At 39.3% G+C, this 24,387-nt stretch overlaps 1 protein-coding gene and 2 non-coding genes across 5 annotated transcripts; all 3 read right to left on the minus strand.

Moving 5' to 3' along the window:
- Positions 1-163: 163 nt before the first annotated feature.
- Positions 164-23,008, minus strand: LOC110923230 (probable LRR receptor-like serine/threonine-protein kinase At1g07650). Of its 3 annotated transcripts, none has more exons than XM_022167378.2 (3): positions 22,826-23,008; positions 22,582-22,735; positions 164-591 (listed from the first exon to the last, which is right to left on the minus strand). In XM_022167378.2, exons 1-3 carry the CDS (start codon positions 22,911-22,913, stop codon positions 531-533), a joined length of 303 nt encoding a protein of 100 aa, XP_022023070.1. In that variant the 5' UTR covers positions 22,914-23,008; the 3' UTR covers positions 164-530. The 3 variants fall into 3 exon arrangements, with proteins under 3 accessions (XP_022023070.1, XP_022023071.1, XP_022023069.1); XM_022167379.2 differs by lacking the exon at positions 164-591 and adding an exon at positions 12,544-12,724; XM_022167377.2 differs by lacking the exon at positions 164-591 and adding an exon at positions 13,119-13,236.
- Positions 659-744, minus strand: LOC118489588. Its single transcript, XR_004887610.1, has one exon. It is a non-coding gene; the product is annotated as a small nucleolar RNA Z196/R39/R59 family (small nucleolar RNA).
- LOC118489587 lies at positions 813-897 on the minus strand. Its single transcript, XR_004887609.1, has one exon. It is a non-coding gene; the product is annotated as a small nucleolar RNA Z195/SNORD33/SNORD32 family (small nucleolar RNA).
- Positions 23,009-24,387: the final 1,379 nt, after the last annotated feature.

The raw sequence follows: 24,387 nt of genomic DNA on the forward strand, positions 1-24,387 counted from the left end.
TTACCCTTTTATTTTACCCCCAACATTCCTGTTATGTTGCATAATTACTCCCCACAGGTAAATTACTAAAATGCCATTTCTTATTCCCCCCTATACTTTCTGTTAAGTTGCAATTTTACCCCCTGGGGCATCCAAATCCCTTCCCGCCACCACCCATATTCGATTATTATAAACCCTCCTCTTAATAATCAACCAATCTCTCCTTATATACTGATTAGCAGCAGCTAATAACAGCAAACAACTGCCCTAACAACTGATTAACAAACTTATTACAAAAATGACACTATACAGAAATTACAGATCTGCTGATCAATTTGATTAACAGGACTTGTGCCCTAGCATCTGTATGTTCATAATGAGAGGGCTCAGAAACAAAAAAGAAAGTATGGGTAATGAGAAAGTTTATCAATCACAATGAATATCAGAGTGGTGGATGACTTTCCTAATTTCTCATCACAACCCTTACAAAATTAATATTCTAAACAAACTAAAAATGTGAACAGCAATAAAAGTAACAATAAGCTGTGGATTTAATCAGCAGACTGTGTTGCAAAACTGTTTTCATCGCTATCTGCCCGTCTAACGAGATGCCTAAAACGTTAATTAGATCAAGGCATCAGATACCATGGGGCATTTAAAATAAAAAAACACCTTCTAATGCAATCTCAACCGAAAGATGGTGATAATTTATGTTAATCACAGCAAAACATCAGTTTAAAATGTAGATTTGCATCATCGATTGCAACGTATGCATTTTTAATTTGGGATTTACAAAAAAAATAGGAAATAATGAAAAAACTGAGTGACTAAAAGATTGATCAGATGGTAGTGCATGTATTATAGATCATCATACCATATTGCAGACAATATTGTGTAAAATAAATCATCACTTCAGTCTTTTCCAAATCAAATCACCTCAACAAATTTCCCCAAATCTCATACTAAAATCAAAACAAAAAAATTCGACAGGCTTTCATTATTCACAGAAAAATGAAATAGGTAGAAGAAAGAAAGCAACGAAACTATGAATCAAATAGCAGAGAGAGATGTGTTAACTGGGTAGAGAGAAGAGATTGAAGCACCATGTTGGCAAGTGAAGGATGGGGGCGGCATATATACATAACGAATTGAGTAGGATGGGGCTGTGAGAGAGACTCAGATTCCGCTGCGGCGTGGTCTGATTTTAGAATTCTAGGGTTTTAGTTACGGGAACTTCATGTTTACCCAAGTTACATATATCTCCAACAAACAACCAGCATTTTGTAAGGTCTGAAGAGTTGTCAATGGAGGAGTTGTTGTCACCAGAGGACCTGATGTCACCGGAGGAGAAGCCTGATCGCCGGAGAATCACTGATCGCCGGAGAACCCTGATATAGCCGGAGAAGGTGATCGCAGGTTCGAAGGAGGATGGTGGGAAGGTGCGGGGTAATTCTGCTTTGATATGTTACTAATAGGGGTGTTGTAGAGAAGAAGCTTCACAATAATAGCAAAATGACATATTTACCCTTTGACCATCAGCTTCTTATGTTGACTGTTAAGCCAAATTAACGTCGAGGGGTAAAGTTGCGACATAATAGCAAACGTTAGGGGGGGGGGTAAAATTGAAATTATTTCCTTAGGGGGGTAGACATGCCAATCACCCCAAACCTCAGGGGGTAAAATTGCAGTTTACTATAACTAAAATTATGTTTTAACTAGGTATAAATACAGGTTGTGACCGCTGGTGGGTCAGACTCTACGCAGATAAGCCCACATAGTCTAAGAAAAATGAACGGGCAGAGCGAAAAAAGAAGACGATCGACCTTGGAACCAAGCAACAGGAAAACGGAAGAGAAAGTAGCAACAAACACACTCCCAAGAACAACACTTCGAATTTTATAACACAATAAACTTCTTCGTTTCAAATCTTCCTGGATCCTGCTCTACGGGAGAGTTATGGAATGAGTTTCATGCCTTCGGCAATCTGAAAGATGTGTTTATTCCAAAGAAGTTTGACAAAGGGGTAAGCAGATTTGCCTTCGTAAGATTCGAAAACGTGAAGGATACGGGGAAAATGCTTGAAGTTCTAAACAAAATCAAGCTAAAAGGTGCAAAACTGTTGATGGACATGGCAAGATTCAGGCGCGATGGTCTGTCATTCTCAAATGGTAACCAAATGAAAAATGACACACTGCCATGTACGTACCAATCCAACTTGAAACCTGCACCAGGGTGAAGCAAAGTATTTCGAAGAGGGGAGGTGGTAGATCTTACTCCGAGGTCTTATCCGGTGGTGGCGCCTGTAAATAGAAATCAGTTAAATTCCAGGGGTGTAACTCAAAGATGTTAAGCGCATGGGTGGTAAGGCACTACTTGGCAAGGCCAAAAGCCTGGCTATCGTATGAAATTTGTTGGAAATAACGGGCAACATGAAACAATTCTTGACTGGTGTCACACCCCAACCGATGGCGGAAACATCGGAGCGCGGCACTAAGCGTTCGGATTGCTCAAGAGATTCCACAACACTTTTTTTTTTCAATAATAGTTAATCAAATTTCATAAAAATTGTCTAAACAACATCCAAGATTCAACCACAAAAGTATCAAATACAGAACATCCGAATATTTTTCAAAAATTCCTGAATTAACTAAGATATGTTTCTAAGCAGCATCCTAGCATGTTTCTTGATTTCCTTAGCTACTATCAAACTGCAACATGTATTAAAATACTATCAACAAAAATGTTGGCGAGCATACAAGTTTGAATACATAGCATAATAGTTTAAAAGATTCATATCCATCATATAAACACATAAAAAGTTTCACCATGCTACTTTACGCAGTCCAAGTGATACCCAAATTTCCAATGCGTTAAATGCCTTTCCCCAAAGACTAAAGGGATGTTAAATGTCTCCTCTTAACAATACCCCAAAGACTAACAGGGAGGTGCATTACTCCTATAGCGCTACCATTGTTAAGTCGGAACTACACACAAGGATTAAACGTTCACATAGCATAAAAGTCTCAAGTATCAAGTTTCAATTTTCATGTTTAACGAGGATAGAGTATGTTTCAAATAGTTTCCAGTTTCAAGTGTCATGTGTCTTGATAATAGAATACATATTGCATCCCAAAAGTGTTTAAAACAAAAAGGGATCGAGTTTACTCACAGCGGGTGCTAACAACCAAACACTGCTTAAGTTGGATCGAAGGGAGCGCTTCATCAGCCTGCGTGTGGGGAACAGAGCATATATCCTCTAAGAGCCGACCCGGTTGGGAACAAAGTGTCGAACAGTGCTAAAGTCGAGATAATGTGTCTGATAGTATACCTGAGCGGATGGTCATCTGAACTGATGACTAAATCGGATGGTCATCCGGACGGATGACCATTCGAACGGATGGCCATTCGATCGGATGGCCATTCGAACGGATGGCCATTCGAAGAGTGCGTGTTTGCGAACTGATAAAGTTTCAAGTGTTGAGATCATAGTGTCCTACAAAACAACCAAGTGTAATGATAATCAGATCCTCTGGACGGATGGTCATCCGATCGGATGGCCATCCGGACAGACGATCAGTGAGTGAAGTGTTGTGAAAGTTTCTAAGTTTCGAGCTAACGGAGACGATGTAACAACGCGTCAAAAAACGAAAACGTGCCAAACTCAGCTCGTTCGGTCGGCTGCGAACCACCCCTTCTCGAACCAACGAACTGTTTCCGGTGTGCTTCATGTTTGGACGCGTCAAACTGTCCGTTTTTCGGTGAAGTTCAGTTCTCAGACCGGCTTTTGACTAAGGAATGAGTCAATAGCCCGTTTGAGACCGATTTCACTATTGTTTTGTACAATAGTTGTAGAAAAGTTCTAAAATCAAGTGTAAAACATGATGTTCATCAGATCCGAGCCAGAAAACAAGTGTCATTCCGTCAGATCTAAGATAAAAGTGCAAGTTTCCTTTAGATTTCGGATGAAAACTGTGAAAATCCTCAACATCTAGGGTTGTTCTTGATTAAATGATGCTCTATAACAGTTTATACATCAACTGAGCGGAAAACACCTCCAAGAAACCCCAAATCAGTCGGTTTTCATGAACATGTTAAAGTGTTCGTGTGATTTTGTTGAAGAATCTTGTGTAGAAGTGTTAAATGACTAAAGTTGTAAAAGAATCTAGAAGAAATACTTACGAAATGAGCTTGAATCTCGAGAAAAGTGCTTGAAAGGACTTGGGAGTGCGTGTGGTCAGATGACAGAGAAGAAAAGTGTGAAATGAGAGCAGAAGTGCGGTATTTATAGGTGACAGTGACAAGTAAGGCGGTGTAAGTGCACACTGGGTCGGATGGCTTTTCGGTCCAATGGTTATCCGATCAGATAGTCATCCGATCAGATGTCCATCCGGACAGCCGAGACCTGTTTGCTAGTTTTCTGACTTTGGTTCGTTTTGCGAGCTAGATTAAGTGTTGTGTTGTGTTGCGTATTATTGTGGGTAACCATTACAATGGTATAATTATATAATTAACACAAAAGTTTCCGTGTTTCAAGTTGCGTTCAAGTTAGGTTCACGTCTAATAAGTTTCAAGTATCTAAGTATCAATGTATCAAGTATCAAGTCTCTCGTTTAATTAGTATCAAGTTTTAGGCATCAAAGTTTCTCGTTCTGTCAAGTATCAAAGTCTCTTGTTTAATAAGTATCAAACATAACAAGTGTCAAGTTCCAAAGTATCAAAAGAGTCTCAAATAGGCAACATTCAGTATTACAGGGACGAGACTTGCTAAAATATGAAAGTTTCACATAGTTTAACATAGTTTAAGGCTCAAATAGGCAACATTCAGTATTACAGGGACGAGACTTGCTAAAATATGAAAGTTTCAAACGCAGGGCGTTACAGTCTCCCCTCCTTTAGGAGATTTCGTTCCCGAGATCTAAGAGGAAAACTGATCGAAGAGCTATGGATACTTGGTCTTCATCTCACTCTCGAGTTCCCAAGTGAATTCAGCGTCACGCTTTCCTTCCCATCGTACCTTAACTATGGAAATTTTGCTTCGCCTCAGCCGCTTGGTACCTCGGTCCATGATTTCGACCGGTTTCTCCACGAAATGTAGTGTCTCGTTTATTTGCTAGTCTTCGATGGGAACCTGAAATTCCTCATCGGCTAAGTACTTTCGAAGATTAGATACATGGAATGTTGGATGTACATTGCTAAGCCCTTGTAGAAATCAAGTCGGTAAGCCACCTTGCCAATCCTTTCGAGAATCTTGAAAGGACCCACATAGTGAGGGGCAAGCTTTCCCTTTTTACCAAAACATATAACTCCTTTCCAAGGAGATACCTTGAGAAGAACGTGATCTCCAACATTGAATTCTAGAGGCTTACGCCTTTTATCAACATAGCTCTTTTGTCTGCTCCTAGCCTTGATCAATGGGTATACCATGACGACATATGATTCCATCAGTGTAGATTCGAGCAAGTTTCTCCACTTTGAAATCTTCACGAATAGGAAGAAAGTGGGCTGATTTGGTCAAATGGTCGATGATAACCCATATACTATCATGACCAGCGGGTGTACGGGGTAGTTTAGTTATAAAGATTATAGCGATGCTATCCCATTTCCAAATAGGGATTTCGGGTTGTTCAAGAAGTCTGAAGGACATTGATGTTCGGCTTTAACCTTAGAGCAAGTAAGGCACTTTGAGACGTACGCGACGATATCCTTCTTCATACCAGGCCACCAATAAGTCATACGCAAATCATGGTACATCTTAACGGCACCAGGATGAATAGAGTATCGGGATTTGTGAGCCTCATTCATAATGAGTTCACGTAGATTGTCGCGATCTGGCACCCAGATGTAATTGAGATAGTATTGAAATCCATCAGACTTTGTTTCAAGTTGTTCAGTAGAAGCACCTCGTATTTCCATGCTTAGACTACCTTCGCTGACAGACGAGTATTGAGCTTCACGGATACAAGCATGAAGTTTACTAGTGATCTGAGAGCAGAGAATGCTGCTAACATGAATCTTACGACTAAGAGCAACGACCACGACATTCGCCTTGCCAGGATGATAGTGAATCTCGCAGTCGTAGTCGTTAAGTAACTCTACACATCGTCGCTGACGCATATTCAGTTCCTTCTAGTTAAAGATGTGTTGCAGGCTCTTATGGTCAGTGAAAACCACACACTTAGTACCATATAGGTAGTGTCACCAGACCTTTAACGCAAAAACAGCTGCGCCAAGCTCTAAATCATGGGGAGTATAGTTTTTCTCATGTATTTTGAGCTGTCGGGAGGCATAAGCGATGACCTTGTCCTGCTGCATGAGCACACAGCCCAGGCCACGTTTCGAGGCATCACAATATACCACAAAATCGTCACTCCCATCAGGGAGAGCAAGTACAGGAACGTTACAAAGGAGATTCTTAAAAGTTAGAAAGGATTCCTCCTGCTCGGGACCCCAAGTAAAGGTTTCTCTTTCTGCGTTAACGAAGTAAGAGGGACAACGATCTTCGAAAAGTCCGAGATAAATCGACGGTAATAACCCGCCAATCCCAAAAAGGAAAAAATCTCCGATGTAGATTTTAGCGTACTCCAATTCTTCACATCTTCGATTTTAGAATGGTCAACATGGATTCATTGTTTACTAACAACGTGCCCGAGAAATTGTACTTCATCAATCCAAAATTCACATTTCGAAAACTTTGCGTATAAGCGTTCACCACGTAAAAGTTCTAACATAAGGCGTAAATGGCGTTCATGATCAGCACGAGTTTTCGAATAAATCAGAATATCATCAATAAAGACTATCACAAAATGATCTAAGTAAGGTTTACAAACACAATTCATAAGATCCATGAACATGGCGTGTGCGTTGGTCAAACCAAAAGGCATAACCACGAACTCATAGCGCCCATAACGAGTGCGAAATGCGGTTTTGGGGATATCTTCTTTGAGAACACGGAGCTGGTGATAACCCGATCGAAGGTCGATTTTTGAGAAATAACTCGCGCCTTGTAGTTGGTCAAATAAATCATCGATACGAGGAAGAGGATAACGATTCTTAACGGTGAGTTTATTAAGCTCTCGGTAGTCGATACACATACGAAACGAACCATCTTTCTTCTTGACGAATAACACAGGAGCACCCCACGCGGAGGTACTTGGACGTATAAAGCCTTTTTCAAGTAGCTCTTGCAGTGGACTAGATAACTCTTGCATCTCGGAGGGTGCAAGTCGGTAAGGAGCTTTGGCAACAGGAGTCTAACCATGTATAAGATCAATACGGAAATCAATAGATCGAGGAGCAGGAAGACCAGGAAGATCCTTAGGAAAGACATCCGGGAAATCACACACTACTGGAACATCGCTTACGCTCTTTCCCTTGACCTTATGTTCCACTATGTGGGCCAATAAGGTAAAGTACTACTTTCCTAAGCACTTATTCGCTTGAGTGCATGACATCAACTTCAGTCCTCTAGAAGGTCGGTCTCTATAAACGTGCAAAGTATCACCAGACGGGAGAGGTAAACAAACGTACTTCTCGTGATAAGCGATCTTAGCATGGTTGTTACACAACCAATCCATGCCGATTATGATATCGAAGCTACCCAATTGCATGTGTATGAGATCAATAGTGAAAACGTGATCGTTAAGAGTCAGGGAATAATCACGGAGGATAGAATCAACTAGAATAGACTTACCATCGGCAATCTCAACAGAGAACGACTTAGGTAGTTTAGAGCGTGCACAGTTTAACAAAGATTCAAATTCTACGGGCACAAAGCTTCTGTCGGCACCAGTATCAAATAGTATCGAAGCGTAAAGATCATTGAAAGAAACGTACCATTAACGACATCATTGTCGTTACGAGCCTGATTTGCATTGATGTTGAACGCTCGCCCTCGAGCGGCTTGCTGTTGTTCCTAGTTTAGCTGGGGATACTAGGGACAAAGATGAGTGATGTCTCCACACTTGTAGCGGGCTTTCACATTGTTGTTGGTCTGGGATTCTGCTGAGCTAGCTGAGCTGCCTCAGCTGGTTGTGCTTGTTGGACCCGTTTAGCTTAACGGCAGTAGGGAGTTATTTGACCATAACGATTGCAGTTGGTACACAGATGGCAAGCAGAGTTAGCAGGATGATGAAAGTTGCAAGTGGCACACTTGGGATGAATCCTAGTGTACGACTTCTTGTTTTCCGGAGCAGGAGGGTTAGCAGCAGCAGCAGGCACAATAACATTGCCTGCAAGGTTTGCATTTACAGCAGGGACAATAGCGTTGCAGCCAGAAACTTGAGACTTTTGTTTCTTGTTCCTGCCGCCATTGGGCTGCTGGGTGAACTGATTAGCAGGTTTCGATGGGTGAACTGATTAGCAGGTTTCGATGGAGCAGAGTTTCCAGACTATTTATCACGGGCACGGTTGTTGTTCAAACTTGCTGCCAGACGGTAAACTTCTTCAATAGTGTCGAGTTGAGCTGCTTCAATGGCGTCACGCATAGCAGGAGGCAAACCATGGATGTACTTGGTGATCATTTGTTTAGGAGTAGATACCAAGTGAGGCACAATGATGCTGAGTTGCTTAAAACGGGTAGTATAAGCCAGGTTGTTGTCACCCACTTGTTTCAGATGCCAGAACTCGTCCTCAAGTTTTTGCTGCTCATGCGCCGGGAAAAATTCGAGCTTCAACATTTCCCTAACCTCTACCCAAGGTAAAGCATAAGCGTCATCGTTGGAGCGGATGTTCCTTTCATTCGTCCACCATTCGAGAGCTCTTCCTTGAAACACGCCTGTTCCACTCCTAGTCTTTAAGTGTTCTGGGCACTCACTGTTGATGAAAGTAACCTCGATGCTGTCGAACCACTCCAGCGTTGCAGTTACCCCATCACTGCCCATGAAAGGCTTAGGGTTGCAAGAGACAAATTGTTTGTAGTTGAAGCTCACAGGCTTTGGTTTTTCCTCTTTAGAGTCGACGGAGGAGGGATGAGTGTTTGATCCCTGGATCTCAGAGACGATCTGTGACAACCCTCGCAATTCCATGTATCCGTACAATTTATTAACCATAATTAAAGTGCTTGATGACTGTGTGGAATTACCTAACTGCTTTTTGATTACTTTGTTATACTTACATGTGCTTGTTAACAAACTAGCAGTATACGAAAAAAGTTACTAAATAGTCCGTTCTCCTTTCCTGAGTGTTGAAAATTAAAATGTTACAAAAATATATATAAAGGACACGTTAAGGATTAATTAAGCACTTTAACGGAACAACACCGAACCGAGCAACCGGACACTGCCCGAAACACCAAAATAATGCTTGAAGTATAAACTAAATAGAGAAGAAGTAGTGTTATATTGATGAAGAAATCATGTTGTTCTTATGTTATTATGCTTGTCATATGTTGTTTGTTAGTAAAAATGTTATGGTTCATCACATAGGCTTGCTAGATCATGTTTAAAGACATGAACTAGCAAGATGTGAAGGTCAAAAATGTTGTGGATGATGAAATCATCCACACATAAGCTATGAACTTGATTACATAAATGTTTTCTTGAAAAATAAAGATCAAAGTGGGTTGTAAACTTGTAGATCTAAAGATCTATGAGTGGTTTTTCGAAAGTACCAAGTGAAACATATAAGTTTTATTAAAACTTGGATCTTACATAAACTAATCACATTTTTAGTAGCTAACAAAGTTAAGAAACACATGTGTAACAAGAAAAATACATGAAGAAACATTTTTAGAAAATATGAACATAAGTTGTAAAGATTCATATTCTTTAAAGTAAAGTTTTTAAAGAACTAATCACATTTTAAAAGGTAACAAGACTTACTAAGGGCACTAGTAAGGTACTACATATTTTTATAAATCTTCAAGTTCATAAGTTTATAGTTTATGCTTGTTTTTGGCAAGTTTTGTAAATAGAGATCGTATATTGTTGAATGAGAATTGTTTGAATAATTTTTTGAAAAAAAAAATGATATGCTAGTAAGCATGGACATCTCCATTTACAAAGGAAACTCTGGCGGCATTTTTCTAAAAACTCAACACTTAGAAAAAATATTTTTCTAGCAAATGTTTACAAACGTATTTTAACCTTGGTTTCAGAATAAACTTCGCCATGATTTTTATTACAAAATACCAAGTGGCGGAGGTTGATTTTCGTAAATAAAATCTGATAAATATATATATATTTAGAATATATATCTTATGCTAGAACACTTGTGTGGATACTTGTTTATTTTGTGAAATAGTTATATTATATTAGGGTAAAATTATATAACTTGACAATATGTCTTGACATTTGAATTGTGTGGTTTGTGGTAGTAAGTAATGGGTAAATAAACAGTACGTGGGATACGTGTTATGCATGAGAAACTGATTGTTATGTGTACCTTATTAGGTCGTGCTTGATTTCCTAATTTACTTGAGTAATTAATCTAACCAAGCAAACCAAGGTGAGTTCACACACTTTCTAAGGCATGGGATTCTCGGTGGTTGGGAATGGGTTAAAGAATTTAAAACGGTGGTTGGGTAGAATACAAGGACAACAACCTTAAAACTTACTAGACAAAACTCTATCATGAAGTCCCTCAATTTATATCATATCGACTTAATCGCCAAGGCCAATGGCGAGCGGGTCATTAGTTAATAGCGCTATCAGGTTTAACAAACCTCACACCGTGCCAATCGGACGGGCGTGTACTAATGGACTATGGCAAACTGTCAGTGATGATAGACACTGATGTAGGGCACAACTTATTTGCGTTAGTAGTCGATATGGTACGGTCTAGTAGTTCACATGGGGAAGCCCCCACTGATCATGGATATGGTTTGGGTAATAAAGAATGAACTGGTTAATCATGCTTTCAACTACGACGTAACCCCCACGGCAATTACGCCAACGAAAGACAAACCGCGTTTTCAGAAGCAACTTAAAACTAATCAACCAATCGTGAACTCACTCAACTTTCTTGTTGACTCGTTGTTACATGCCTTACATGCCGTTAAATGCTTGGAGCTTGCACGAGGAAGGAGTCGTTGCGGGATACGGACTGTTATGTTCCGTGCTTAATATTTAAATCCTTATGAACTTATTAAACTAACGCTTTGGACTTTAAACTTATGAATTATGTACTTATGTTTTGGGTTTTACCTATAATGCTTCCGCTGTTTAATTTGAACTTGGTTAACTTGCTTTGGTCACCAATTGTATTATGGATGATTTTATTTACTTAATTACGTTGTTCAATATGATTGGTGGCTCGATCCTGGTCATGTCACGCCTCCAAGCGGTGATACTCTGCATGGTGGATTTTGGGGGTGTGACACGATCTTGGGAACAATGCGTGCGATCTGGTCGGCCATAAAAGACATCATCTTTTTCTGAGTGTTGGCCTTTGACCTCTTGTGTGGGTTGGAGAGACAACTCGACGGCATTTAAAGAATCCAAGTAAGAATCGGGTAAGACTCGATCACAAAGTTTCGTCTAAGTATCATAGTTGTACGAACAGGTAGCATAGCATAAAGTTTCACATGATTGCATAAAGACTCAAGTTGTTTCACACATCACTAAAATGTTCAGCAAGTTTCACATTGTTTAATAGCATAATAAATTCAACATGTTTCACATAGTTTGGTCAAATAGTTTCACATAGTATGACGTTCCACATGTTTCACAAAGTTAAATCAAGATTCCCACGTAGTAACGAATGAATAAAGTCTCATAAATTTAGTTCGATCCTGAGAGATTATTACCAATGTTTTAGATTGCGGAGATACGTGTGATTTGCGTAAAAGTCTCGAAAGAACAAAGTATCAAGTATAAAACCACATGAAAATCGAGATACCATAAAAGATAGGCTCATAAAACATAGGATTGTTCCGGGTCGAGGAACGTTAACTAACAAAAGTGAATCGAACTCGTCTCGAACTGAGGCAACATGCCTTGGCTTACTTAGACAAATACATCATCGATGTTAGGCCTACGATATTTGTCCTTTCTGTCACTACACGTCCCTAATTGATTGGGAATTTCGAGACTTTGGCGAGGCTGAAATCAAAGACTGGGACTAGTTATCAAGATGTGAGCTTCACCTCTAACTTGACAACATTGCACCCTAATAATGTCGGTGCTTATCATTAGACAAGACCTACTAGATTATGTTATTGAAATTTCCTTCAAGGTTTCGATGTCACTCCTGACTTGAAGGAAAATCTCGTGCATAATACAAGCACTCCTGAGCGAAAGTCGTCACAAAGGCGGGAATCACCCCTATTTTGACGAGTCGTTTCGAGAGTGTTCTCAAAGTATCCAAGTGTATATTGTGTTAGCCTTAGGAAAGACTTGTAATGTTTAACAGGTAAGTGTTGCTAGGAAGCAAGTATGTTAGAATGCATAAGTCTTTAACAACAAATAAGAGTCAAATTTCCTAGAACTATAGACTAGGCAAAGCATTCCACCTTTTCCTAATTGCTATAGTTATGGCTCTGATACCAATCTGTCACACCCCAACCGATGGCGGAAACATCGGGGCGCGGCACTAAGCGTTCAGATTGCTCAAAAGATTCCACAACAATTTTTGTTTCAATAATGGTTAATCAAATTTCATAAAAAATTTCTAAACAGCATCCACGATTCAACCACAAAAGTATCAAATAGAAAACATCCGAATACTTTTCAAAAATTCCTGAATTAACTAAGATGTGTTTCTAAGCAGCATCCTAGCATGTTTCTTGATTTCCTCAACTACTATCAGCCTGCATCATGTATTAAAATACTATCAACAAAAATGTTGGCAAGCATAAAAGTTTGAAGACGTAGCATAATAGTTTAAAAGACTCATGTCCATCATATAAACACATAAAAAGTTTCACCATGCTAGTTTACGCAGTCCAAGTGATAGCCCAAGTTTCCAATGTGTTAAATGCCTTTCCCAAAGACTAATGGGAGGTTAAATGTCTCCTCCTAACAATACCCCAAAGAATAACGGGGAGATGCATTACTCCTATAGCGCTACCATTGTTAAAGTGGAATTACACACAAGGATTAAACGTTCACATAGCATAAAAGTCTCAAGTATCAAGTTTCAAGTTTCATGTTTAACGAGGATAGAGTATGTTTCAAATAGTTTCAAGTGTCAAGTGTCTTGATAATAGAATACATATTGCATCCCAACAGTATTTAAAACAAAAAGGGATCGAGTATACTCACAGCGGGTGCTAACAACCAAACACTTCTTAAGTTGGATCGAAGGGAGCGATGGATCAGCCTGCGTGCGGGGAACAGAGCATAAGTCCTCTAAGAGCTGACCCAGTGAGGAACAGAGTGTCAAATAGTGCTAAAGTCGAGATAAAGTGCCTGATAGTATACCTAAGCGGATGGTGATCCGGACGGATAGTCATCCAGTCGGATGACCATTCGAACAAATGGACTCCATCCGATCGGATGGTCATCCAGACGGATGACCATTCGAAAAGTGCGTGTTTATGAACTAATAAAGTTTTAAGTGTTGAGATCATAGTGTCCTGTAAAACAACCAAGTGTAATGATAATCAGATCCTCTGGACGGATGGTCATCCAATCGGATGGCCATCCGGACAGACGATGAGTGAGTGAAGTGTTGTGAAAGTTTTTAAGTTTCGAGCTAACAGAGACGATGTAACGACGCGTCAAACAACAGAAACGTGCCAAACTCAGGGCGTTCGGTCGGCTGGGAACCACCCCTTCTCGAACTAACGAACTGTTTCCAGTGTGCTTCATGTTTGGACTCGTCAAACTGTCCATTTACCGGTGAAGTTCAGATCTCAGGCCGCCTTTTGACTAAGGAACGAGTCAATAGGCCGTTTGAGACCGATTTCACTACTGTTTTGTACAATAGTTGAAGAAAAGTTCTAAAATCAAGTGTAAAACAAGATATTCATCAGATCCAAGCCGGAAAACAAGTGTTATTCCGTCAGATCTGAGATAAAAGTGCAAGTTTCTTTAGATTTCGTATGAAAACTGTGAAAATCCTCACGATCTAGGGTCGTTCTTGATCAAATGATGCTCCATAACAGTTTGTACATCAACTGAGCGGAAAACACCTCCAAGAAACCCCAAATCAATCGATTTTCATGAAAATGTTAAAGTATTCGTGTGATTTTGTTGAAGAATCTTGTGTAGAAGTGTTAAATGACTAAAGTCGTACAAAAATCTAGAAGAAATACTTACGGAATGAGCTTGAATCTCCACAAAAGTGCTTGAAAGGACTTGGGAGTGCGTGTGGTCGGGTGACAGAGGCGAAAAGTGTGAAATGAAAGCACAAGTGCGGTATTTATAGGTGACAGTGACAAGTAAGGTGGTGTAAGTGCGCACTGGGTCGGATGGCTATTCGGTCGAATGGTCATCCGATCGGATGTCCATTCGGACAGCCGAGACCCGTTTGCTACTTTTTTGACTTTGGTTCATTTCACGACCTAGATTAAATGTCGTGTTGCGTATTATTGTGGGTAACCATTACAATGGTATAATTATATAACTAACACAAAAGTTTCTATGTTTCAAGTTGTGTTCAAGCTAGGTTCACGTCTAATAAGTTTCAAGTATCCAAGTATCAATGTATCAAGTATCAAGTCTCTCGTTCAATAAAGAATCCAAGTCTCTCGTTTAATTAGTGTCAAGTTTCAGGCATCAAACTTTCTCGTTCCATCAAGTATCAAAGTCTCTTGTTTAATAAGTATCAAACATAACAAGTGTCAAGTTCCAAAGTATCAAAAGAGTCTAGATTCAAAGCATCACAAGATTCAAGTATCCCAAGGGTCGAGTATCAAGAGTCAAGTTTCACAAGGTATCACATCGAGCAAGGTTTCACATAGTTTAACATAGTTTAATGCTCAAATAGGCAACATTCAGTATTAAAGGGACGAGACTTGCCAAACTAAGAAAGTTTCAAACACAGGGCGTTACAACTAGGCTCAGTTACATGGGTGGGTTAAGGGTATTCATGATATTCACTCTCAATACTCACTGTGACGCTTTTCTGAATCACTACAAGGAACACTAGTCCAAGTGGTTTTCCACGATCAAGCCATGGGTGGGTACTTAATATTTTCTAGACAAAGTTGCCTGGTTACGTATTGAGGGTGTCCCAATCCATGCTTGGGATAAGGAGACCTTTGACATGAACGCTAGAACCTTTGGTGAAGTAGTCTCTCCCTCCGGTGCGATGACCAAGGAAAGCAATCTCTCTTTTGAAATTGTTGGTATCCTTGTGAACTCCGGCAAGAAGGTGATAGATGAAATGTCTATCATATGGAATGGGGTGGAACATAGAGTGTGGATCTCAGAAGTTATGAGAGATTGGGTCCCTGACTTTTTCCTAAGGGGTACTGGGGCACCTAAACACTCCAAGGAAAGTGACACGGCAAAATACGTAGTTGATAAGACGATTATGACAGAGGTATCTGATCCGATTAACGATACGATGAACACATGGGAGGACGGTGAAAAGGAAGATGGAGAGTTTGTTCGGGAACCAGAGCATTGATGCATGGAGGTGGCACGTGCATGGGAAGTGTAAACCTAGAAACGGCGCCCACAATTACCCAGAAAGATTATCCAAAGGTCACGTCTGACGTGGGAAACACTTTTAATAACGTTTTTATTGCAGGAGGGGCCTAGTCGAAAAAATATCTAGCAACAGGTCTAGAAAGTTGGGCCCTAGGCTCCGCTTCTCCAGGCCCAACTGCACTTCATCTGGATCCTCTTTAAGTCCCAGTAAGGCCTCTAGCAAAAGGTCCAGATGTGAAGTTCCTCCCTCTTCCGAACCCACCTTTACCCCTTTTATTTTTCCCGTCCCAGCTTATCCAGAAAACCTCTACCCTCCTTCCACCCACCCCCCCCCCCCAATCTTCTGTCACTCAGGAACCTGGTGTACCATCTAGTGTGGAAGATTTCGAGATGACTACCACGGAGCCGGATAACGTTAGAGATAGTAATGTCAACCCAGATTTCAATAGGGGGAACCTGGTAAATTCGATACTCATGCCCACAAAAAAGGAAAGAGTCGATGTCTTCACTGAGGAAATTAATACAACCATCAATGTTGGGTATGGTACCGGAATGCATGTAGAGAACCGTTCGAATCACATCGAAAACTTTGTCAGGGGAGATGAAGAAAATATAACAATCCAATGAATTTCTTAACCATCAACATTAGGGGGGTCGGTAACGCCAACAAGGAAACCTGGGTTAAACGTATAAAGAGAGATCATGGGGTCAATTTTATCGCTATCCGAGAAACTATGTATGCGGATGGCTCGAGAATTAACTTCACACTATTTTGGGGGAACTCGCCTCTTGAAGCGGACTGAGTTAATTCGGAAGGAAGACCAGGTGGGATTGCTTATATTTGGGATCCTGGAATTTTTGTGAGAACTGAAACAATCAAACATAGGCATTTTCTTTTGCTATGTGGATCGATCAGGGGTGTTGAAGAAACGATGCATGTACTTAATATTTATGCTCCACAAACCGCCGATCAGGGGTGTTGGATCAATCAGGGGCGTTGTGGGATAACATCAATAACTTAAAGGCGACAAGAGGGGGTATTTGGATTCTACTCGGCGACTTTAATCAGGTGAGATCAGCTAATGAAAAAAAGAAAATATATATTTGATCCGGCATCGACTTCCGACTTCAATTCCTTCATTTATGATGCAGATCTCGCTGAATACATTATGAATGGAGCAAACTTCACAAGATGGCTCGACGGGGGAAACAAACTTAGCAAACCGGATTGCATGTTAGTCTGAAACAAATTTTGGGGCTTATGGCCGACCACTACACTCCAGGATATACCAAGGAATTTCTCAGACCATTTTCTATTTTCTGGTAGTTTTGTGCACAACACAAAACGATTTCGGTCACATCCCTTTCAAATTCTTTAATGCATGACTTTCTAAATCTGGCTTTGATGATGTGGTTCGTTCCTTTGTCATTTGTTTTACCCCTGCAGGTCCTCCCGATGTTGTTTTGGCTGGAAAACTAAGGTGTATAAAAACACAATTAAAACATGGATTAAAAACACCAAAAGAGAAGAGGATGAATGTCTCAATGCTACAGTTGATGCTATCGAAAAATTGGATGTTAGGCGGCAAACTATATTGAGCATAAACACAAGGTGACAGAAATCTCGGGTCAAATAGGCTATCGATGGAGACGAAAACTCAGCTTTTTTTCCATGGCCACATTAACAACAGAGTCTCAAGGAGTCGTATTAATGGTCTTATGATTAATGAAGAGTGGTGCACCGATCCTCCGCGGATAAAAGATGAAGTTTGGGAGTTCTTTGAAAAGAAATTCTTGGAGTCGATTCGTGAAAGACCAACTTTCACATGCCAACACATCAAAAAAAAAACTCTCGAACGAACAAGGTACATCTCTTATCTCACCTTTTTCCTTTAATGAGGTAAAATCTGCAGTTTGGGATTGCGGGGGAGAAAAAGCTCCGGGGCCGGATGGTTTCAACTTTACCTTCATAAAACCCTACTAGGACCTTCTAGGAGACGATTTCTTTAACACTATGGTGGGGTTCCATGGTTTCAACTTTACCTTCATAAAATGCTGGAAGTGGTGTAATTTCAATGTTTTGTAATCTGTCTTTGTATTCTGGTTTCTTTGTCCTAGCATCTCGCTAGTTTTGATTTTGTCTAATAAAATTCAGGAATTCAAAAAAAAAAAAAAAAAAAATTGGGTATAGATACGTGTGTGTTGAAACTATTTCTAAAAAGCAAAATTGTTAATCAACCTTTTCTTAATCATACTTTATAATATTCTCTTATAGAAGCTTATGAAGATGTAGGATTAAGGTTAAAGATTTGTAGGGGGCTTTCTTGTTTTAGGAGCTTTAGCTTTTGTAGTCCTTTTTTGGGTGTGATTTTTAACCAAGTATGTTTTCTGCTTTTTTTTTTTTTTTGCGTAGATGCGCGCATATGTATACTGTTATCTTGATTTGTCTTTGGAGTCGGGGGTCTTTCAGAAAGCAGTCTCTCTATCCCTTTAGATAGTGGTAAGGTGTGTCTATACCTCACCCTTCCCAGACCCTACTAATAGCTTTATAATATCCTCTTACTCTCTAATAAAGTGACAAAATAAAAAAAAATTGATTATAGGATTCAAGTATTATTTTATTTTTAAATTTCAAAGCATATGTTGGTTATATTTTCTTTTTAATTAAAGGGTGTATCAAAGACACGGGAACGTTATCATTTTTTAACTTTAACTGTTGTTTAGAAGTTCTATAGATAATATCAACTTTGTAGCAAAAATATCTCCTTCAACAAAAAGAATCGATCAAAAGAACCAAAAACTCATTATCTTTCATTATTTGTTAAGTCATATAATCTTATATGACTTTTCAATATTGAAAGCTAGCCTTTGAAATGAATCATATCTAAGATCTTAATCTTTAATTTCATATAACTGGAGTTTAAATAGAATCGTATAGATTAAACATTTATATGTTTGAAAAGAACCACTAATTAAGTCATATATTTGAAAAGAAACATTTTAAGATTTTTTTCCTGTATTATTTTTAATTTTAAATTTTTTTAAGATTTTTTTATGGTCGATCTCACAGTTGTATCCCCACTAGCCGGGTTTCGGGAAAATGGGTTTTCGGCGGGGCAAGCGGTACTGAAAGCAGAGTCAAAGAAGGTGGAAAAGCACGCGAAAGCTTGTGAGGATACTCAGCATGCCTTCGTCCCCCTGACGTTTGACACGTTCGGCTCCTTGGCACCGGAGGCAGTTCGGTTCTTGTCTAGAGTTCAGCGTGTGGTCCATAGCAACTTTTCGACCCCTCAGGGGCGGGGCTTTGTTTTTAGTAGATTAGTATTTTCTATCCAGAAAGGGATGGCGGCACAGTTTGTTGCTCGTCTACCTGCTATCCTTATGTAATTTGCCCTGATAATTGGAATGAAATAAAAATGCAATTTATATTATAAAAAAAAATTAACCACCGTGAAAAATGCAGGTGCATATAATTTTCAGCAAAGTGGGCTTTTGGGCAGATGTTTGGACTGAAGGGGCACACTTATGAATCGTTTCCCTGCTATCTTCAATATCATAGCAAACAAAAAAGCGTCTGTGGCGGACAATTTTGTTAAATATCGGAACAAATTACAATGGGATATTCGTTGCTCTCGACCTCCGAATTGTGATTCTGAATGGGCCTAGTGGGCTGGTCTGCTGAAAGTTTTATATGAAGTCAAGTTTAGAGACGGTGAGGACGTATGGACTTAGAAATCAGATGAAAATACTAATTTCTCAGTTGCTGAGATCAGGGATCAAATCATCGGGTGATCAGCAGAGATTGAAGATGAGTGGCAATATTGGAATCGTTGGGTCCCGCCAATGGTGAACTTGTTTTCATGGAGAATAGCTATTGGTAGATTCTTGTTAAAACCGAACTGATCAAGAGAGGCGCCCAACTTCAAAATCAAGTGTGTTGCAGGTGTGATGCCTATGACGAGTCGGTGGAACATTTGGTACTTAAATATACGATGTCAAAATCAATATGGTGGAACATCCTAGCTTGGGTAAAACTTCCTGTTAGCATGGAGTTCGGGGCAAGCAAAGAGCTTTTGAAGCAGGTTGATAGTTGGAAAGGATCTAAAGTTTGGAAGAAACTGATAAACCTGATTCTCTAAACAACTATTTGGCACATCTGGAAAGCGAGGAACGAACAAGAGTTCAAAGGAACTCGAGTCTCGGGTAGTAAAGTGGTGGAGGAAATGAAGGCGGATTCGTTCATTTGGCTAAAGAGTCGTTCGAAGTTCGAAAATATAAACTGGGTTAGATGGGAGAATTTTAATGTAAGAGACATAATAAACTAGTCTAGTTTGGGGGTGTCAATCTATGTCATTTTTCTTCTTTCTTGTTTATTTTGGGTTTTTACAGTATATGTTGGCATTGCTCTATAATCATAGAATCTTACCATTGAAAAATAACTATAATTTTTAGCAACCTTTGGTGCAAGTAAAACAATAAATAAATGATGTAAAGAAAAAAAACAAAATAAGTAATATTTAGAACAAATAGAGTATAATGGTTTAAAATCAATTGAGGTTTGACTAAGGGGGTGTTTGTTTTTGCTTAAAACATCTGCAAGGAGCCTATGTCTGCAGGCGGGCAGACATAAGGGCTTGAAGACTGTTTGTTTTTTTTTTTAAAAGAAGATCTGAAAATGGCTTATTTTATCTTAAAATAAAAGCTATGAACCCTTGTTTCAATTGTCTTCACACAACTCCTTCAACACATCTCCAGCTCCCTCTCCTTCCATCCCCCTCTTCTTCTTCTCAATTCCCGGACCACCTCCAATGTCCTCATCATCCACCACAGAAAATCATCATCATCGTCAGACCACCGCAGTCGGAGACAGACCGCCGCCATCGGAGACGGCTCCGGAAACCTCGTCGGAAGAAATACAGACCGCCGCCGTCGGAGACGGCTCCGGCTCTGTCGGTTCTCTCTCTTTCTTTGGTCCTTACGCCGCCGTCGGAGACGGCTCCGGCTCAGCCGATTTCTCTCCTCCTTTCCCGATTTCTCTCTCAGCAGTGTCTCTCTCTCCTTGTTCTTCAGGGTGTCGGAGTGTGGGAGGGTGTTCGTGAGAAGAAGAGTTGTGAGGGTGTGGCAGGCCGATTAACCGGCTCCGATCAGTCATCGAGAGGAAGAAGCAGGGGTTGAGTTGATGTGAGTTGGATCATGGATATGTTGGATGTTGAATGTGTAGACATTATCAGGTTATAAAACAAACAGTCTTATATTTTCAGCTTGCAGATCTTCAAACCACATCTTCAGTTGCAGATATAAAAAACGGATGAAATCAGCTTGCAGACAATTTATGTCTGCAAAAACAAACAGCACCTAAATTGAACTCCGACTTTTACAGTGTTGCTCTTAAGCTTTTTCATTCCCAATCTTCATATTCTTTTTAACCGCTAACATGATCAATTCTGAGCACTCTCGGGGCATGCACTGGACCAAACGGAGTATTCGAGACTAACCCGAGTTCAATACCATTCCGGGGAAAACCTGGTAACTCACCTGCCCATACACACGACGGTGAAATTACCGATAAAACTCATTTGGCTCAAGGATCGAAACCAAGTTTTCCCGGGTCTCCTACCAATGTCCACTAGTGCCTCACTCTGCACCAAGTAAAAATTGCACCTGCATCTCTAAAAAAAATACAAGTCTTCCATCATTTGATCTAGATACCATTGGCCAACGTTCATATTAATAATATAATATTCTATCTTCTTCATTATTTAAGGATGAGTTTTTGCAACTTTCTGGCACCGGAAATTTTCCGTTTCAATCAACCATAACATTTCATTTCACCTTATTTTATCTTCATCTACACTCAGTGGTATTCTAACATTTACTTAGAGGTAAATCTCGATAGACAAAACGGAGTCCTGATAGATAAACCGAAGATTTAAAAAAAATTATACTTAGCCAAGAAAGTTGAGGAGTATCCCGGGCTACCCCTAACGTCCACATAGATCTGTCCATGCAAGAAAGTCGCCCTTCTAAAAACTAAAATTAAAAAAAATCAATCGCCACTTGCAACTAATTGCCTTTATGAGCACGTAAATCATATTTTTACTACTCGTAGGAGGAAATTTTCATGTCTAGAGTAGAGGATCTCTAATTGACACACCAGATAGAAAATTAAGTCAAACATTATTTTGCGGTAATAAAATGTCAAAATAATTCTGCACATTAATCACTTCCTTCTATATCCTAATATCCCAAATGCCCACTGCATATCGATGAGCAGAAACTTCGTGCAATATTAAAGAGGCACCCGTTCATTGTAGAGAACCTTCGGAGTTTAAATACTGACATGATTTGGTTAGGGATGTCATTTTTAACATATTCAGTCGTGCTGGTATTTCTATTAAGAAAGAGGCACCCGTTAATTTCTTACGTGACCCGTTAGAAGTGAGATCTACCTTTCGACCAGCCGACATTCTGGTTTTTGGAAGGGTAAGAGGAAAACCTGCATATGTGGATCTAAGAGGGGTTTCCCCGTTTGTGGGCTTAGGGAGTAGTGCTTTCACGGTGGGTCAGACTGCTTTAAAGGTTGCTTCGGGTAAAGTGACCAAACACGAGAAAGGGTGCCTTGACAACCAGCACGAGTTTATCCCATTTGCTTTTGATACTTTTGGTTTTATGGTGCCAGAGGCTATGGACCTAGTTAGTCGAGTTCAAAGGGTCATGCATAGTAATGTTATAACCCCAAGATCTATGGACGTAGTTTTTAAAAGACTTAGTTTTGCTATTAAAAAAGTGGTAGGGGCGCAACTTTTTGCCCTGTTTACCAACCATCTCGACGTAAATTCATAACACCAAAAATTTCGGTTTTAAACGTAAAACTTTTAATCGTGCAATTATCCACCGCATCAGTATAATTTTCGGATTCAAAACATTATAGATTACTTAAACATCTATGAGTGGAATGGATGTCAAACAGATGAATTTGATGCTTAAAATTTAAGAATATGACTTCATATTCCCCGATTCACATTTTGCTAGCAAATTACCAAGATAATAAGATCGGAAGACGTACAATTGAGTAACACGACAGGTGGTATTACTTTCAAAAGAGCAATTGCAGACAACAAAGAATTGCCAATTTTCAGAACTGCACGGATCCTTGTCAAAATCCCATTTCTTCTTCCCAACAAGCCCTAACTTTTCCCAGATTTCTTTCATTGCCGTCACTGCATCAGTTCACGCAAACAACAATCACCAATAATCCCCCCTCAATCCTCAAACCAATTAATTAATGAAAACAGAAAATAACCACCTACCTTCGTGCATATCGAGCTTTTCAGACCGTGTGAACCCAAATTTTAGGAACAAAATCAAGAAAAACGTGTAGAATAAGAGCTTCTTCATAATGGAGCTGTTTGTTTTGTGTTCGAGCAGAGTACCTTCAAATATGAGTCACTTCCTTCCCTTCCTTTTTTAGGTGAAGTCCTCATAAATTACTCATATATAATATATATATATATAGGGGGGGGGGGGGGGCAATTACTTTCTAGTCTAGTGGTATTTTGGTGTTGGGATAAGTATTTGAACCAATAGGTTTGATTCCCACATAGGAGGTTTTCTCATATTTACTGGGTTTCCTACTGAATTGGTATATAAGCATTATGCCTAGTGGAGATGGATATAATCGGGTGGTTTCGCTGGTGGCACAATGATACTCTAGAGGTCCGTCAGTGATCCAAATTTGCCGTTCAATATATATATATATATATATATATATATATATATATAGGATAAGGATCATTTCAGAACACTAATTATTGCGAGAACAAAAGGAACAACTCTAAATCACTAAATTTTAGGATTTAAAGTTCATATTTCTTAAATTTTATGTTTCTTACATTCATATGTGTATTATATATACATAAAAGAATCATATATTTTTCACTACACATTGTCTACATACATGTAGGTAATTTAGCCTACACACAACCTACATGTGTATAGGTTATTTAAAAACTGAAAAATTTTCATATTTTATTTTAAATTCTAGTGTGAGAAACAATAAGTCTTACATTTATAACCTTTTCATTTACTTTTTAGGTTTTTAGCAAGATTAGCCAAGAATTGGTCAAAGTTTCGAAATTAGCCAACGGAAACGTCTCGTTGAGCCTTTACCATATTGCTGAAACGTCTTGACGATAGACCATTCACTGGCTGCCACATGTCAGACAACGCTGAAACATCTCAAGCCATGCCATGTGGAGAAATCTCAGCTAAAACTTCTGAGACGTTTCAGTGTTGTCGGACACGTGGCAGCCAATGATTGATCCATCGTCAAGACGTTTCAACAATATAGTAATGGCTCAACGAGATGTTTCCGTTGGCTAGTTCCAAAACTTTGACCAATTCTTGGCTAATCTTGCTATTTTCCTACATATATATATATAGGGTAGGGATCCTAAGAGAAGTCCACCCTATATGAGAAACTTGAGAAGCATTCTGAACCACACATTTTTCTAAGCCTTTCGTAATATACACATATGTATAGTTTAAAATTGACTATATACATATATGTATATTGAGTTATACACATATGTATATAGTCAATTTTAAACTATACATATGTGTATATTACGAAAGGCTTAGAAAAATGTGTGGTCCTCTCAAGTTTCTCAACTAGCCTATCACTTCTCACATGATCCTTATCCTATATATATATATGTATATTATAAACCACCTTGACTTGTGAATAAAAAAGTTTTTTTTATTCTAAGATTTTTTCTAAAATAAAAAATTTTTTCACAAAATTCTTAAAAAACTCAATTATTTCAGTTAAAGAAATTAAAAATGACGCATGCTCAAATTTACATGAGTTGTA

Source organism: Helianthus annuus, chromosome 17 (genome assembly GCF_002127325.2).
Source record: "Helianthus annuus cultivar XRQ/B chromosome 17, HanXRQr2.0-SUNRISE, whole genome shotgun sequence".
NCBI lineage: Eukaryota > Viridiplantae > Streptophyta > Magnoliopsida > Asterales > Asteraceae > Helianthus > Helianthus annuus.

Bases quoted from the DNA above. Each gene is read 5' to 3' on its own strand.
- LOC110923230 (XM_022167377.2), bottom strand. From the start codon at position 22,913: ATGAAGAAGCTCTTATTCTACACGTTTTTCTTGATTTTGTTCCTAAAA. The intron at 22,736-22,825 runs GTAGGTGGTTAT...GAACTGATGCAG, and splicing joins AAAGCTCGATATGCACGAAG to TGACGGCAATGAAAGAAATC. The intron at 13,237-22,581 runs GTACGTCTTCCG...CCCCGCACGCAG, and splicing joins ACCTGTCGTGTTACTCAATT to GCTGATCCATCGCTCCCTTC.